This window comes from Meles meles, chromosome 6 (assembly GCF_922984935.1).
Source record: "Meles meles chromosome 6, mMelMel3.1 paternal haplotype, whole genome shotgun sequence".
Taxonomy (NCBI): domain Eukaryota; kingdom Metazoa; phylum Chordata; class Mammalia; order Carnivora; family Mustelidae; genus Meles; species Meles meles.
The window spans coordinates 56900384-56918369 of record NC_060071.1 but is presented as its reverse complement, the minus strand read 5'-3'; the positions used below and the strand labels follow the sequence as shown (position 1 = coordinate 56918369).

At 39.1% G+C, this 17986-nt stretch overlaps 2 protein-coding genes across 2 annotated transcripts; both read left to right on the top strand.

The window, feature by feature from the left end:
• The first annotated feature begins 4952 nt into the window (after nt 1-4952).
• On the top strand, nt 4953-6057 carry LOC123944359 (olfactory receptor 4F6-like). Its single transcript, XM_046009416.1, has 2 exons — nt 4953-4986; nt 5129-6057. The coding sequence occupies exons 1-2, from the start codon at nt 4953-4955 to the stop codon at nt 6055-6057; spliced, it is 963 nt and encodes a 320-aa protein (XP_045865372.1).
• Nucleotides 6058-15353: 9296 nt separating this feature from the next.
• Nucleotides 15354-16289, top strand: LOC123944396 (olfactory receptor 4F15). Its single transcript, XM_046009483.1, has one exon. The coding sequence runs from the start codon at nt 15354-15356 to the stop codon at nt 16287-16289; it is 936 nt and encodes a 311-aa protein (XP_045865439.1).
• Nucleotides 16290-17986: the final 1697 nt, after the last annotated feature.

The following is a 17986-nucleotide window of genomic DNA, read 5'->3' as shown; positions in this document are numbered from 1 at the left end:
TAAAGGACTAGCTAACTTTTGATGGAACATCTGCATATCTTCTTACCTCTATGTTAGTTATTCTTTCTAGTGGGACACAGGTGACGGTCAGTGCCACATTGGATCCCTGCATTACCTCCTCTTTCCCTCTCTCTTCCTGCCTATGGAGATGATTAGCATTATTTTCACTTGTTTGAAGGTGTATATTTTTCATTTAGGCTCCTTTCCTTCTCCTCTCAAGTGACCTATTACAAACTTTTCCCTTTGGTTGCTGTGGCCAAATTTCTGTGGTTCTAGAACACAACTCCCTTGGCTAAATGTACTACAGTGGCAATCCCAGGTCTCTACAGTAATGCTCAAGTAATGTTCCAGTGTTGCTAATTATCTGTGTTTTCTGCTTGGAGGCATTACACAGGGCTTTTTATGCCAGCTGATAATAACATTCCAAAGGCAAGAGCTCAGCATTCTGAGGTCATCTGAGTCCATGGTCATTTTGACATGGGTCCAGGTGAGTTAGAGTGGTGGATGCAGTCTTTGATGCAAATGAGAACTTCAAGTGGAAATACACAGAGCAATGAGAAGGGAGATCTAAACAACTAGGAGAAATGAATCAATTCTGTTACTCTGTTACTCAACAGGGAGATTATAGCAGATAAACTCACAACCAAAATAGAGAAGACAGCAAGATGAGTGGAGTCAAACCACCACTTCATGATCTGTATTGGAGGAGTTATTCTAGTGACATTTGCAGATGTGCCTTGCGTGTTGGACCCCAGAATATAGTAGGAGCAGAATATCTGAGTCCAATGGGAATAAAGCCAGAAGAATGTTGGACAGTGCTGAAAAAAGTAGCTTTGCTATATTATGATTTCCTGGCCACACACTCGAGGCCCAGTTTGACCATTCCACAAAAAGAAGTGTGGTGTAGTGGAGATTCCCTGCATTGTCTAGAAACCAAGAGTCAACTGTACTGATTCTGGGTCAACCACCGGCTTGTTCCTTAGCTTCAGTAATGCTGTTTATCCTCCCTATACCTGGTTTTTCCTAACTCTAAAATAAACAGATTTTACAATCATTAGCAGTTTCATTCCAGTCCGTGCAATGACAGTCTTCTGCAGGGCTTGCTGCATTGATAACAGTAGAAACAATCACTCTGACAGCTTGCAGCCCCAGTGCGCATTTCTGTACATTTTGTACTATCCTGTCCTGAGCACTCTTTACACATCTCCAGAGAATCAAGCTGGTGGAGAAACCCATAGGATAATGAGATTGAGATGTTTCTCTGTGAATTTTATTCTTTTTTTAAAAGATTTTATTTATTTAATTGACAGACTCAGATCACAAGTAGGCAGAGAGGCAGGCAGAGAGAGGGAGAAGCAGGCTCCCTGCTGAGTAGAGAGCCTAATGCGGGGCTCCATCCCAGGATCCTGGGATCATGACCTGAGCCGAAGGCAGAGGCTTTAACCCACTGAGCCACCCAGGCGCCCATCTGTGAATTTTATTCTTTTCCAGTAACTCTAATTTAAACTTAACCTTTTGGGGTGCCTGGGTGGCTCAGTGGATTAAAGCCTCTGCCTTTAGCTCAGGTCATGATCCCAGCGTCCTGGGATGGAGCCCTGCATCGGGCTCTCTGCTCCGCAGGGAGCCTGCTTCCTTCTCTCTCTACCTGCCTCTCTGCCTAGTTGTGATTTCTCTCTGTCAAATAAATAAAATATTAAAAAAAAAAAACACTTAACCTTGTGAGTAATTTGAGACTCAGGTTCAGAAGGAGAGGACTACCAGTCTTTGAGTGACCTCAACATTGATCTACTTTCAAAATACTCCAGAATCCTCATCCTTGCTTGAGTTGGAGGTGAGCCCATATCACTTCTAATTTTTTTGCTATCTGTGCCGGCCAGCACAAGGATGAGCAGACCTGAGGAGAGAAGAGAGTCAACTGGTCCCTAGATGATCTCTGAGGAATCTCTACTTTCTTACATTGTGGGCTTGTGGTGGGGGTGTGGGCAGTGGTCAATGCTGCATGTTGAACAGTTGTGACACTCGGGACACTACAAAGGCACCCTGGAATTTAGTTGCTGATCACCACTGACACTGTGTTTTCCTTTTGCAGAGGAGTTAAGGGGCCAATTTCACTTGCCCGCATGGAAAAATCAGATTTAAACCACTATTCTGCCTTTGTTTAAAAGTGAAGATTGATACGAGGTATGGCCCCTAGAGACCTCAAGTTTTCAGTTAGGCAGAAAGTGAAAGACTGGCTAGGAAGCTGGGCCACCAATGAGTGTACCAGCCTGTTTTCCAACTTTTTGCCTATATTAGGAATTATCTACTATTTATCTCTCTCTCTCTCTATATATATATATTATATATATTTCATATGTATCATATATAATATATATCATATGTAATATGATATTATATTTTATCTTCCCCAAATGGGGAAGATAAAATAAGGTCTTGTGTAAAACTAACAAGAGTTTGGGATGGAGTGAAATTTGGAAGCGTTGATGGAATAACTGTCAGCTTCCGGGAGGGTAATTTAGGATCAATCATTTTCTTGGATGAATTGCATCAGGGAGGAGGTTCCTGGTGATGATCCCTGTGAAAGGAATCTTTTTCTGAGCTGAACTGCTTTTTATCAATGTGAATATCATTAACACCAGCATCAAGAAAAAGTCTAAAAAGGGTATTTTTCAAACATAGATTTAGAAACCTTTATGTATAGCATTGGAGAATTAGATAGTAGTCTTTGTTAGAGCAGTAACAGAATGCTATAATTGTTAATGTGTCTGGTTTTGTCACGAGACTGTAAGAAAATTTGTCTTTTCCCCATGTATGTAAAGTAGGAGGATCAAAGAGGACTTCATAGAGGAAGGATTTTTGCAGAGTGAGCAGGTGAAGAAGAACGGGGTGAACTGGAGAGATGTAATGAAGGCCTGGGCACTGCAGGCTGAGGGAAAAACGTGGAGGGAAGCCATGGGCTGGAATATTTGAGTGTCTGTGAGGGAGGGGTAAATACCATTTGAGTGTCTGCCTGGGGAAGAGGAGGCTGTTCAGCTAAGAGTGGGAGGGATAGGAAGGAGTATAGTAACAAAGTTAACAAATATCTTAGGTGTAGCTTTGATCTTTGCTGGAAGATACATTATGAAGTCATCTTTGGAAGTTTCAAATCCCGAAGATACAAATTGTATAATTTTTCAGATCCACATACACTGACTTTTTTGTAAAGGTGAAATTGACATGTTTACTGCAAGAATGTAAGTAGGTAAGAGCTTATAAGTGAAAAGCAAAAGATCCCTTTTCCTGGATAATTTTGTACTTCTTAGAGGTAATTATTATTACCTTTTCTTTTTGCATTGTTAATCTGTTTTGTAATTTATGTAATTTTATGTATATATTTTTTTTGTATAAATATTAGAAAACTAGATAGGATAAGATGAATGTAAGAAACTGCCCCCTTCCCTCCTGTCTATCCTGTTTAAGTAAATTTAGATCAACTTCAGCAAAATAAGTGGCTACACAGTATTCCATAGATGGGATCTAGTAGAAATTATTTAATTAGTCCCTTATTTCTACACATTGAAGTTATTCTCAGGCTTTTGCTTTTATAAGCAGCAATGCTTCAGTAAACATCTCTGTATCTTTTTAAAAAAGGATTTTTTCTTTATTTTAGAGAGAGTGATGGTGCACATTGCGGGGGCAGGGGCAGAGGGAGAGTGAGAGAGTGTCTTAAGCAGAGTCTGTGCTGAGCCTGTGGCCCATCTGGGGCTTAATCTCAAGACCCTGTGGTCAGGACCTGAGCCAAAACCAAGAGTGGGCCCTTTAACTCTTTGTACCTTTTAAAAATTGAGGTGTAATTGATATATTATATCAATTCCAGGTGTAGAAGATAATAACTCAATATTTGTATACGTAGCAAAATGATTGCCACAATAAGAACTTTCAAGATTTACTCTCTTAGCAACTTGCAAATAGCCAATACATTCCTACGGACTTCTAGCCACCATGCTATGCATTACATCCTCATGACTTCTTGATTTTATAATTTTATTTCTTGACTGCCACCACCTATTTCATCCACCCTTTCAACCCCCCTACCCTCTGGTAACCGCCAGTCTGTGTCTCTTCTTTGTTCACTTTGTTACTGTGCACACACACACATATATCCAGATATCTTTTCTGAGAAGTAGAATCGCCGAGTCAAAGTATTTGAGCATTGAAAATTTTGGAAGGTATCACCAGCTTGGCAAATGTTTTATCAGTTTATTCTACCACCACCAGTTATGAGACTGTTTCCTCATTTCCTATCAAACTCTGAATATTGTCAAGTGTTTAAATCCCTGCCCATGTCATAAGAAAAACTAGTGTCTTGCTGTTTTAGCATACATTTATTTAATTCAGAATGAGGTTAAGTTTTTTATATATGTCAAGAGAGCCATGTGCAAAGACTGATATTTTCACTTTTACTTTTTGACTTCCACTGGCATTTATGACTTATCCTTGTCATTCTGGTCTCACATTCCTTCTTCTCTTGGCCCCTATGCAGAATCCCCTCCATAGAACCCGTAGTAGTGTCCCTCTCACTAGAACTTATTCTTCTATGGGATGGTGAGTGCCATGCTCTGGCATTCTCTATGCCTCTCTTTCCTTCTTTTCCCTAAATAACTCATCTTGTCTTGCTAATTTACAGATATGAAAAATTTACAGATCATGTCTTCAAAGAAAACTTATAAGATTTTCATAGAGTTGCCAATGTGGTCATGGATGTGGTAACATTACAGTGCGATATGTCCAAATTATGAAATGTACCGTCACTGCATTATTTCATGTAGTTAGGTAATTTCTGAAAGCCTGTTAATTCATAGTCATCTATCAGATATGATTATGAAACAATGCCAGAAAAAATACAACAGAACTACCAATCTAAGTAAGCAAAGGATCCTTATTCTTTGCTTTGCATTGTGGTTATGAAACACATGAAAAAGATATCTGAATTGCTTTGTGACAATGGTCTCCAAGAGCACACATGAGCCTTGGTCTACTTTTCTGACAATGACTGAATCACCCAAGATTAAGTTCTGTGCCTTTTTCCTACAGCAGCTTCTCCTTACTGTCCTCTTTCAGGTGGCATGAGAGGTGTCACTGCTGACAGAGACCATGGATGAAGGCAACCACTCAGTAGTGTTGGAGTTTGTGTTCCTGGGACTCTCCACCTCACCGGAGATCCAGCTCCTTCTCTTCCTCTTTTCCTGTGTCTTCTATGTGGCCAGCCTGATGGGAAACCTCCTCATTGTGCTAACTGTGACCTCTGACCCTCGTTTACAGTCCCCCATGTACTTCCTGCTGGCCAACCTTTCCATCATCGACTTGATATTTTGCTCTTCCACAGCTCCCAAGATGATTTATGATCTTTTGAGAGAGTGCAAAACCATCTCTTTTAGGGGCTGTGTAGTTCAGATCTTCTTTATCCACGCAGTTGGGGGCAGTGAGATGGTGCTGCTCATCGCCATGGCCTTTGACCGATATGTTGCCATATGTAAGCCTCTCCATTACCTGACCATCATGACCCCACGGAGGTGCATTTTATTTCTGGTCGCATCCTGGATCATTGGCCTTATTCATTCAGTGACTCAACTGGCTTTTGTTGTGGACTTGCCTTTCTGTGGGCCTAATGAATTAGACAGCTTTTTTTGTGACCTTCCTCGGTTTATCAAACTTGCTTGCACAGAGACAAACACATTGGGATTCATGGTTACTGCCAATAGTGGCTTTATATCTGTGGCCTCCTTTTTAATTCTAATCATCTCTTACACCTTTATTTTGGTGACTGTTCAGAAAAAATCTTTGGGGAGTATGTCCAAGGCCCTCTCCACTCTGGCAGCTCATGTCACTGTAGTTGTTTTGTTCTTTGTGCCATTAATTTTCTTCTATGTGTGGCCATTTCCCACATCACATCTGGATAAGTTCCTTGCCATCTTTGATGCAGTTCTTACTCCCTTTCTGAATCCAGTAATCTACACTTTTAGGAATAAGGAGATGAAGGTGGCAATGAGGAGACTATGTTCTCAGTTTGTGAATTAGAGTAAAGTCTCTTAAACATGCAGAGGATTGCATGGTGATGTCGTTCTCTGGACTCTGCTTCTATAAGAGACTTACAGGTCATGGTTTTCTTGCATTTGCTTGTTTATGAGAGAGAGAGAGAGAGAGAACACAAGCAGGGAGACGGACAGAGGGAGAGGCAGAAGCAGACTCCACCCTGAGGGGGGAGCTGGAAGCAGGGCTGGATTCAAAACCCCAAGATCATGACCTGAGGGGAAGTCACACACTGACTGAGCCACCAGGCACCATGGTCATGGTTTTCTTATCTCACCAGTGGTCTTACCTCGATATGGTGCCAAACAGAATTATTATAAATGTGAAACAATCCCCTTTGAAAGGCAATATGTGGCTCACTGTTCATTTTCTATTTTCCCCATGTCAGTAGACTCTCTTACTTTAAAGATAAATATTTATTTTTCCTTCATCTGATTTGCCTTACTATACAGCTGATTTTAGTTTTCTATTTTTGCAGCTGATTATCTGTTAGCTTCCCTCATTGTTCCATTGCTAATTTGTCTTTTCCAGGGTCCAGTAAGGAGACAAATTAACCACACCAGTTAATTTGAAAGGAAAAATTTAGTGTAAAGAATGGTTAGCTAATTAAAAGCTTTTAACTAGTTTTTGAAAGTGGATGAACGGTGAGGTATCACAGACATAGCATTTGTAGGAAGCAGCTCTCAGTCCTTGGGATGGAAAAGGAAAGGACGAAGTCAGAATTACTAAAACTTAAAAGTAAAAAGCTATTAAAATCTTGGAGGAAGGACCCGTGGAGTTGAAACTCACATATCTGAGGAAGGGCTGCTGCTTGCTTGGTGCTAGGGTCTCTGAGTTTAGAGAAGGGCAGGGACACCACCCTGAGGCAAGGATACTGCTGGTAACACAGGTGTTTCTGAGAAGATGGGCTCTTCTAAGGTTGGATTGCAGCTGTTGCCTGGAAAGAAACCAAGGTTGTTGAGGTGAACAGTGTGGTTGGGTGATGCTCACAGGCATGGTGAACAGAAAGGAAGCCCACAGGCAGCAAACAGGAAGGAGCAAGGAAGTCCCTCCTTCCTCTTCCACCTTGTAGTCTCCTTTTAGTGCCCCCTAATGACAGAGTTGGCCAAAAAGAAATGAGTTTGTAGAGCCTTAGCTCCTGCATCCTGGCAGAGTATGAAGGATAGCTTAGATCTGAAAGATAATAGTTCATAGAGCACACACAGTTACTTAGAAAATTATTAAAATTAAATTAGGGAGGTTCTCATGGGTTTTTAATTTTAAGGTAAATCATCTCATAGAGTCTCCCTATTTTAAAAAGTTTCAGGTGCTGGAAAATTAGTTAATTAGCTCAAGATCCTAAAGGGACTATATGGAAGATTTAAATCCAGAGTCCAGGTTACCAGGCTCCTGGTCCTTTGCTGCATTCTGTCACTTTAGATCTTGTTTCCTCAGTGGCTAAGTATCATGTCTCCATTGGGCTGTTAAGCTGTCACTGATGGGTACCGCTATATTGTTCACCTTGTCTCTTGAATGTTTGTCATACAGCAGAGCTTCAACACGTGTTCATGAATGATTTTCACTTAATAAATCTATTTGGCCCTATTTTTACATTTCTTTTCTGATTTCTTGTTTCGTTTAAATAGAGCTTTCATTTTGGACAGTTTCAGGGCTACCAAGAAGTTGCAAAGGTGTTCCATGGAGTCCCTATATAGCCCTTGGCAGCTTTAGTTTCAACTGTTTCTTCTAATGTTATCATCTTACATCTTACATTTCTTACATTTCTGTGGTCCATACACTGAGAGATCAACACTGGTACATTCCTGTTAACTCAGTGCTAGACTGTATTCAGATTTCACCAGTGTTTCCTTTAATGTCCTTTTCTTTTCCAGGTTCAATGTAGTAAAGCACACAGCATTTTGTTATGATTCCTTAGCATAGTCTGGTTTGAGGATGTCTCAGTCTGACCTTATTTATGGCTATGACAGCTTTTGGGGATATTGGTAAGGCATTTTATAAATGTCCCTCAATTTGGGTTTGTTTGAAATTTTCCCTCAGAATTAGACTGGGATTTTTGTTTTTTGTAAAGAATGCTATAAGGATGAAGTGGCCTTTTAATTTAGTCATACCGGGGGTATATAATACATACATGCCATCCCTAGTGATGTTAAACATGTTCAATTCATTTATTATGTGACCTTAATGAAAGAGAAGTGACTCACAACGTCTTACTTCTGCAGCTATTTTTTTTTAAAGATTTTATTTATTTATTTGACAGACAGATTAGAAGTAGGCAGAGAGGCAGGCAGAGAGGGGAGGGGGAGAAGCAGGCTCCCTGCTGAGCAGAGAGCCCGATGTGGGACTCGATCCCAGGACCCTGGGATCATGACCTGAGCCGAAGGCAGAGGCTTTAACCCACTGAGCCACCCAGGTGCCCTGCAGCTATTTTTTACTTATAAATTTTTAGTTTTTTTTCTTTCAGTTTCCTACTTCCTACTTATATACAGAGAAATTTGGTATTTATCAGGCTATTCCAAGTAATTTGTATTAATTTCTCAGAAAGTGAATATTATCAAATTATCTAAGATTGCTTTTATTATTCATCATAGGATTTAAAGTGGCAGAGATAATAATCAAGAGATTGAAAAAATCGAAAGAGAAATAATCAACACTTTTTTTTAAAGATTTTATTTATTTGACAAAAAGAGATCACAAGTAGGCAGAGAGGCAGGCAGAGAGAAAGAGGGGGAAGCAGGCTCCCTGCCAAGTAGAGAGCCCAATGTGGGGCTGGATCCCAGGACCATGGGATCATGACCTGAGCTGAAGCCAGAGGCTTTAACCCACTGAGCCACCCAGGTTCCCCATAATCAACACTTCTTATTTAGAGAGATAGAGAGAGAGAGAGAGAAAGCGTCCATAGGCAGACAGAGTGGCAGGCAGAGGCAGAGGGAGAAGCGGGCTCCCTGCTGAGCAAGGAGCCTGATGTGGGACTTGATCCCAGGACGCTGGGATCATGACCTGAGCCAAAGGCAGCTGCTTAACCAACTGAGCCACCCAGGTGTCCCATAATCTACACTTCTTAAAGAGAAGTGTCATTCCTCCCTCCTATGACTCATTTAGAACACTTTCCTTTGTTGCTATGATCACAATGAATATATTTTTAGGAGACATTTTTCTTGATTAATTGGTCACTATCCCTTGGTTCAAGTAATTAGCTATATTTTCCATTTTTAGAAATATTTTATATACCTCTGTGCATTTGTGATAATAGTCTGGGAATAGCTCCAAGGGAAGGATGGAATGACTTGACAAGAGGATGAAGGTATTAAACTAGATAAACTTCAGCGATAAGAAGAACCCCGGTAATGGTTTGTTATTTGTCTATTTCAATTATGTTTTGGCTCAGAGTCAGAAAGAAACAGGTGGTGGTGGGGAGATGACAAGTAGAGTAGGAGAATAAATACAAATGATTGTCAACACAAAGAACTGAATTAACCTTAAGTAGGTATAAGTGATAAATGAAATAAAAAAATAAAACCCCAATTTCATAGATTCACGACGGAGAAAGAATAATTTAAAACCTGCTTAGAAGAAAAATATCTAGGGAACTAAATCACTCTAAACTAAACTAATGTAGTGTAGGTTAAAATTAAGTGTTGGAAGGGTGGAGAAAAAGTAGGGAACTAAATATGTAATGTCTCATAACCTGTAATCAAGCCTCCTGCTTTTGTTTGCATTCTTTAAACATTTGTTAGAATTTTTCTAGGTCACTGCAGTGAGATGTTTAGTGGTGAAATGAGGGTGGTTAGGCAGAGTGCCAAGGATGAAGGGATAGAAGATGATCCTATGAAGGAAGACTAAAGGAATTGAGGTGGTTAAAACTAGAGGGCACAGATGAGTGATCTTTATTTGCTTGTATCAGGTTCAAGCATATAAATATTTATCTGAAGGAATTGCTGACAATGTCTTTATGTTCACAGAGAAAGAATCAAGTGGCCATCAGCTTACTTGAAAGCTTTTTTTTTGTAAGGATGAACCTTTGCTCTATTACGTTAATAAATAGTGGGATGCCAAGGAAGAAAATGAATTTTCAAACCATTTAAACTGTAGAGAAAGTGACATATCCAGGATGGAGAAACTAAAGAAAGGAACTGTGTCAGAACATAGTTTTAGATCTCTTCCAACTGAATGATTTTATTAATTGGGGATAATGAGCAGCTTTCACTCTTTTTTCCCCCAGAATATTTTAATATGTAAAATTCCCATGAATCTATTCTAAGGGGTTCCCAAATACTGATTCCACATAAATCAAGATATTTATTTATTTATTTAAGATTTTAATTTACTTATTTGAGAGAGAGAGAGAAATGGAGCATATGAGGGAGGGGGAAGGGCAGAAAGAGAAGAAAGAAAACAGGCTCTCTGCTGAGCAGGTATCCTGATGGATATGGGGCTCCATCCCAGGACTCCAGGATCATGACCTGAGCCAAAGCTTAACCAATTGAGCCACCCAGGTGCCCTAAATCAAGACATTTAAATGATGATTTCATAATGAGGGCACTTGATGGAATGAGCACTGGGTGTTAAATACAACTGATGAATCACTAAATCTACCCCTGAAACCAATAATACACTATATGCTAACTAACTTGAATTTAAATTTTAAGAATTTTAAAAATAAATGATGATTCCATTAAATGCTGCAGAATCTGGATTTTCTGCATATCATGATCATTTACATAGTCTACATAATGGCTGTAATTCGTGTCATAATTCTTGAGTGTAATATCTAGACCAGAATTAGAGAACTCAGAGTGGAATATCTTCTAAAGGCAATGGCCTTAAAGGAGCAGCACTCTTTTCCATGGAAGTTTGCAAGGTCTCAAGTTGATTGGGCACCCAGAACCTACTGTCTCCTTCTAGAAGCTGTTGAGACTGTATCTCAGAGGCACTGGAGAGACACTCAAGAGTTAAAGATAGGAGCTGGGTAAGTTTCCAGATCTCCCTTTTATTAGTTGTGGTATTTTGTGGGTTTTTTTTTTTTTTTTTTGTTGTTGTTGTTCTTTTCGGGATGTAAAGTAGGTATCTTTTGTCTTTGTCCCATTTACCCTTCTGTTGTCAGATTTTGCTCTCATTCCTGGAGTCTGGCTCTCTCCTCCTCAGCTCATCTCTTCTTGCCCTATTTTCGGCAGCAACAAACTCAAGCTCATCCTTCTTGAGTGATGAGTCATGTTTAAAATGAATCAGTTATTTCTTCATTGTATAAATCATCATTTCTTCCCCACATAAGATCTCAGTGAAGGAGAGCCATCTGGCAACTTATTTGTTTGTCTATAATAGCGTAATGTGGCACCTTTCCCTCAAGCAATGCAAGTAAAACTAGGGGATGCAGTACGTTAGTTAACAAGAAAGCAACTCCAATGCTCTAAGGAACAATTCTGAGATGACTTTTGAGATTGTGTTATCTGAATGAGCTTCCAGTCTGCCATTTCTACTGTTCATCACAATTTTTCTCCTAACTGATCATCTTGGACTCCTGTTGCATTCAAAAACCCAGTGTCCTGCTCTCTTCCTTCTTGCCATCTTTTTATCAATTTCCCTTCTGAGTTTAAAAATGTATTTTTCTTTTTCTCCAAAATTGTCCTTTTTGCCTTCTGGCTAGACTGTTTTTATGGAAGCTTTACACATAAATAAATAAATAAATAAATAAATGGCTCAATAAATCATTTTCTGATTTTGTTAACCTTATTTCTTTCAAACTTATTAACAGTTTTCTCAGTATTTCTTTTTTCTTCTCACTTCTTTTCTTTTTTTAGAGAGAAATAGAGTGAGCGAGCAAGTGAGATGGGTGATGGAACAGAGGGAAAGGGAGAGGGAGAATCGTAAGCAGGTTCCACACGCTCACTGTGGAGTCCGACCTGTGACTCTATCTCATGATCCTGAGACATGACCTGTGCTGAAATCAACGGCTGGATGTTTAACTGACTGAGCCACCCAGGGATGGCGGCTTGTATTTTTGTTTTTTGTTTTGTTTTTGCTCTTCACATTTCAATTTTCTCTTCACATTTCAAATAAACACCACTTATATTTTTAGGTCATAGTATATTCTCACTGCTATTTCCACTTCATGGAGACCTTGGAAGAGTTTTGGATAACACACTATTCCCTTTAATGATAAGAATGTTTTTTGCCTTAATTTTCTGCCCATTCCTAGAGAAATTTTTGATTAGTTAGTTCATATTTCATGATATGGAGGTTTGGTTTTAAGTCATAAAATGGCTTAAACAACTTTTACTTAAAATTGTCCTGATAACTGCTATGTAAATATTTGTTGAATGAATGAGTGAATTAGCCAAGAAATCCAGCCAGCATCATTTCTGAGCTGCTTTCCAATAAGAACAAACAACTACGGTACCCAATTCTGCCCCAAGTGTCTTGTATCATATTTGGGGAGATAAAATCCATGCATATTTATCAGAAAGCCATTAAAAATTACTGTGATAGAAATCATAGATGCAAAAATTCAGATAAAAAATCAGTCAGAATATTGAGAGGAGACTCTGTGAGTGTGGAAATTGAACTAAAATGCAGCAGAGTGTTTGTGACTCCTTAGTATTTGATGAATTACAGCATTTCTTCAAGTGTTCTTACCCTTTCTAGGAAAGGAAATTTGTATGTAACAGACCAGAATTGCATTTTCTGTCATGAATATGGATTTCACAAAGGCAGGAATGCTTGTCCAAAGGCAGGAATTCTTGTCCATGTTGTATCCTCATTGCCCAGATTGATGCTTGGCATTCTGGGCACTCAACAATATTTACTGACTTAATGAACAAAAGTCATTTAAAAATCATTTGGAGAAGCACTCAGGACTAAGTTGTATACCTAGTTGTCTAAGAACATATTAGTTGGCTGATTATCTTGGGATAATCCCAGCATGGGTTCCTCACCATTAGTGGATATTAGTTGGCTAGACTTGGTCCTGGATGTAACAGGAGTCAGTAGTGTCTAAGGCGTAGTTTCTGTGAGAAGGTCCCAATGCACTACCAGTTCTTCCTCCTTCAATATCTCTTCCATCTACCTGACAGGCTCTCTGAAAGTTCCTCTGTCAGATTCATTGCTTAGTGATATGGTTTTCTTCTCCCCCTAAAACATTTGTTCACTTGTGAGAAGTTGTGGTGTTACAAAATAGTGGCCCCAAAATATCCATGTCTATGAATATATTACTTTACATGGCACAAGGGACTTTGTCAATGTGATTAAGAACTTTGAGGTGGCCAAATTATCCTGGATTATCTGGATATTGTAGTCATATGAATCTCACCTTACAAGTCGGAGGCAGGGTGGTCAGAGTCAGAGTGGATATGTGATGATAGTTGGCAGAATTTGGAATGATGTACTTTGAAGAGGGAGGAAGGGGTCATAAAGCAAAGAATTCAGGCAAACTTGGAAGAGGAAGATACCGGATCCTCCCCTTGGTCCTTCAGAAGAAAGACAGGTCTGCTGACACTTCAATTCTAGCTTAGAAGACCCATTTTGGCCTTCTTATCTTTAGAACTGTGAGATCACACATTTGTGTTTTGGTAAGCCACTAAATTCCCAGTAATCTGTTACTGCAGAAACAGAGAATGAATACATATAGAACTAATACGAATTTCTTTTTTGGGCAAAGAACATTCAGTGGGCGCCATGGGTTCTTGATCCTCTGTAAACCCTCCCACTAACTGACTTTGGGATAATGAGGAGGTCACCTTGTATACTTCTTTCTATATAAATTATTTCATTGGTATAACATGGAGTCATGGAGTTGTACTAAATCAGAAACAGCCACTGAGCAGTGGACCTCTGATGATTTATTTCTGGCAAGTTCTGGATTTATTTCTGTTTTTTTTTTTAAATTCTTAAAGAACTATAATTGTGTTTTAGCTACCCCTGCTGCAATTCAGTTAATGTCCCTCAGTTCTTTTTTGTGCCCATTATCCCTCCAACTAATTGTGACCCTCTCTCAATTGCAAACACAGATACTGTCTGGCTGTTTTCACCAGTTTTCTTTTCCCGTTATTCTTTTATCCATTCCAAATGTATTTTGAAAAGGAAAAAAGACTGTTATGTGGCAGAGTTTTAATCTTTGGGGATTCATTGCCTATCTTTATCTGTCTACTAGTGGAGATTATTTGTCTCAGGTCAACTCATGTGTTATGTTAGAAATTGTGAATTTTTTTGGAAAGTAAGTATAATTAAAAGATAAAATATTTTTTCCATTTGAAAAGTATATAAAAGTCTTTCTATTGGCTATTTTAAATTAACAGTTGAGACTCCCTATTTCATTTGGTGACAGAGTTCTCTTGTGAAATAATTATGTTGTGTAGTTAAACAATTGCATGATGAGCCTTGGGATCCTATGATAATTCCTGACTGGTACCACAAAATACATGATTAATGTGAACTTTGGTGGATTAAGATAAACTCTCTTAACTGCAGGAGTCATTCTTCAGTCCCTTTAATCTCTTCCTTCATTCAGCTAGTGTGAAGCACTCATTAAATAACTCATTGTGTTAGTCACCACTGGTGACTGTGATGTAGGTTGGGGATACTCATATGAACTTAGATGATTCCTGTACCCAAGAAACTACCAATTAATTTGAGAAATGGAAACTTATATAATCAAGAGAGGCAGAATGAAATCAATGCTAACAGTGCAGAGAGAGTAGAGAGACTGAAGCAGATTTGGAAAATTTCACAAGGGAGGGAGGATTTGAACTGGGACATTGAAAATGGGACAGTAGAGAATAGAATGAGAAATTTTGAAAGCTGAAAGAAGGAAGATGTTTAAAGTCTAAGCAAGCACTAGGATTAATGGGACAGAGACTTTGAAGGCTATGTGCTGTGTATGAATTGTTAGGTGGTTCATATAAGTGGCTGAAATCCTATCCATTCAGAAGAAATCATATTCAAAAGTATTTGAAGTTGACCTTGCATGTTACTGAAGTAGAATGCAGGGCAGGAGGAAATATGAAATAGCCATGTGATAGTGAAGAAAACAGAAGCAAAACAGGTCCAGGGATAAAATTCATTTAGTTGTAGCAGTTTTGAATCCATGAGGGTATTGGGAACCAGCTGGCTCCTATAAGTAGAAGTCCAATGAACATGTAATGAAGATTATTTGGTTATGGGAGTTGTTAATATGACTGTTTTCATGGGCTGGAGACTTCCTTTTGTGAACACTAATACTTGCCTAGGCAATTGTTTTCCATTTTCTGTCTTCCTTTAGGGAAACATGAAAACTGATCCTGATGTCTGAGGCAATGGACAGAATGAACAAGTCGGTAGTATCAGACTTTGTGTTCCTTGGACTCACGAATTCATGGGAGATCCAACTTCTCCTTTTCATTTTCTCCTTTTTGTTTTACTTGGCAAGCATGATGGGAAACCTTGTCATTGTGTTCACTGTAACCTTGGATGCTCATCTGCATTCCCCTATGTATTTCCTCCTGGCTAACCTCTCTGTCATTGATATGTTGTTTTGCTCAATCACAGCCCCTAAAATGATTTGTGATATTTTTAAGAAGCACAAAGCCATCTCTTTTTGTGGATGTATTATGCAGATCTTCTTTAGCCATGCAGTTGGGGGGACAGAGATGGTGCTGCTTATAGCCATGGCCTTTGACAGATATGTGGCCATATGTAAGCCTCTGCACTACTTGAGCATCATGAGCCCAAAGATGTGTCTATTCTTTTTAGTAACTTCTTGGGTAATTGGTCTCATCCATTCATTGGTTCAATTAGTTTTTGTGGTAGATTTGCCTTTTTGTGGCCCTAATGTATTGGATAGTTTTTATTGTGACCTTCCCCGGCTCCTCAGGCTTGCCTGCACAAACACTCAAGAATTGGAGTTCATGGTTACTGTCAGTAGTGGGCTCATTTCTGTGGGGTCTTTTATCCTGCTGGTCTTTTCATATATCTTCATTTTGTTTACTGTTTGGAAACATTCCTCTGGTGGCTCATCCAAGGCTATCTCCACGCTGTCGGCTCATATCACTGTAGTGGTTTTGTTCTTTGGGCCACTGATGTTTTTCTACACATGGCCTTCTCCCACATCACACCTGGATAAGTATCTTGCTATTTTTGATGCAGTTATCACTCCTTTTCTGAATCCAGTCATCTACACATTCAGGAACAAAGAGATGAAAGTGGCAATGAGGAGACTGTGTGGTCGTCTTGTGCGTTACAGGATTTCATGAACGGATGGCTTTGAAGATACAAAATCACAGATTTTCCCTCATGCTGGTTGTAGAAAAGACATTATGCAATTTCAGAAAAATCCATTACACTTAGGACATGTTATATGTCTAGAAATCTACTATCTATGATATTATGGTATCTATTTCACCATTAAGTTAGAAGTCATGTTTTTCTTTGATATTCTGTATGTCAAAGTGCTAAAAAGTGAATAATATATGTTTTGAAACCTACATGGTTAGGAGATTGCCATCATGTAATTGCGTAAATAATAAAGTTTGATGTTTTTCCTATATTAAACAGATTGTTCTATTGATAGACAAATTATACATTTATATTATCCTCCTTCTGCTTGCTTGAGTTTATACCTTGATTTTAATTATCTTTCTTGCTAGATTGTCTTCTCTATATGGCAGTGTAAGAAATTTTTAATCCTTTGTGAAAATTATAGATTTTAAAGCTAGATTGGCTTACCAACCTCATTGCCTATTTTAAAAAAGATTTTATTTATTTATTTGACAGAGAGAGAGATAACAAGCAGGTGGAGAGAGCCCAATGCAGGGCTGGATCCCAGGACCCTGAGATCATGACCTGAGCTGAAGGCAGAAGGTTAACCCACTGAGCCACCCAGGTGCCCCAACATCATTGCCTTTAATCCCTTCTGTTGCACTAGCTATAACCCAGGAGATGAGGGGTGATAGCATTTAGCACAATGTTAGAACAGAATTTATCAGAGAGCCAGGCACTGGAAACCTTGACCTTGTTTGCATGTCAGTGTCCATTCACTTTCTTTTTTTTTTTTTTTAATATTTACCATTTTATTTATTTTTTCAGCGTAACAGTATTCATTCTTTTTGCACAACACCCAGGGCTCCATGCAAAACGTGCCCTCCCCATTACCCACCACCTGTTCCCCCAACCTCCCACCCTTGACCCTTCAAAACCCTCAGGTTGCCCCAACCTCCCACCCCTGACCCTTCAAAACCCTCAGGTTGTTTTTCAGAGTCCATAGTCTCTTATGGTTCGCCTCCCCTCCCCAATGTCCATAGCTCGCTCCCCCTCTCCCAATCCCACCTCCCCCCAGGAACCCCCAGTTTGTTTTGTGAGATTAAGAGTCATTTATGGTTTGTCTCCCTCCCAATCCCATCTTGTTCCATTCACTTTCAAATCAGTTTTGCATTTTGAATTTCTGAATATATTCTACTCTGTCAGCTTTTTCCTATAGGTCTCTCTAATGTAAGAGTTTACACCACTTATGTGTATTGCTTTTTTCTTGTAGATTTCTCAGTGAGCACTGAGCTCTTCCTTATCATTTCTAAATATTTTCTTACTTTCTACCATGACCATATGTTTCTTGTTCAGGTCCTACTAAAGCTGAATCTTAAACTATTGCATTAGTTATGAAAAACACGTTCAGAATTCATTAAGCAGGATTCTTTTGTCTATAAGTTCTATTTTGTAGGCCTGAAGTCCCCCCAGATACTTACAACTAATTATGGTATTTCTTTTGTGGGAAAGAAGTCATTGATTAACTTTTACTCTGCTTAAGGAAGTGACACTAAGATCATTGTACCTCTCCCAGAAAGAGAAATTAAAATATTTCAACAAAATGAAATATTTATAGGTATCCATGAAGCATCCCCCCCATATCTTGAGCAGCTTGCTATTTAACAAAATTACTAGACAATGTAATGGTGTG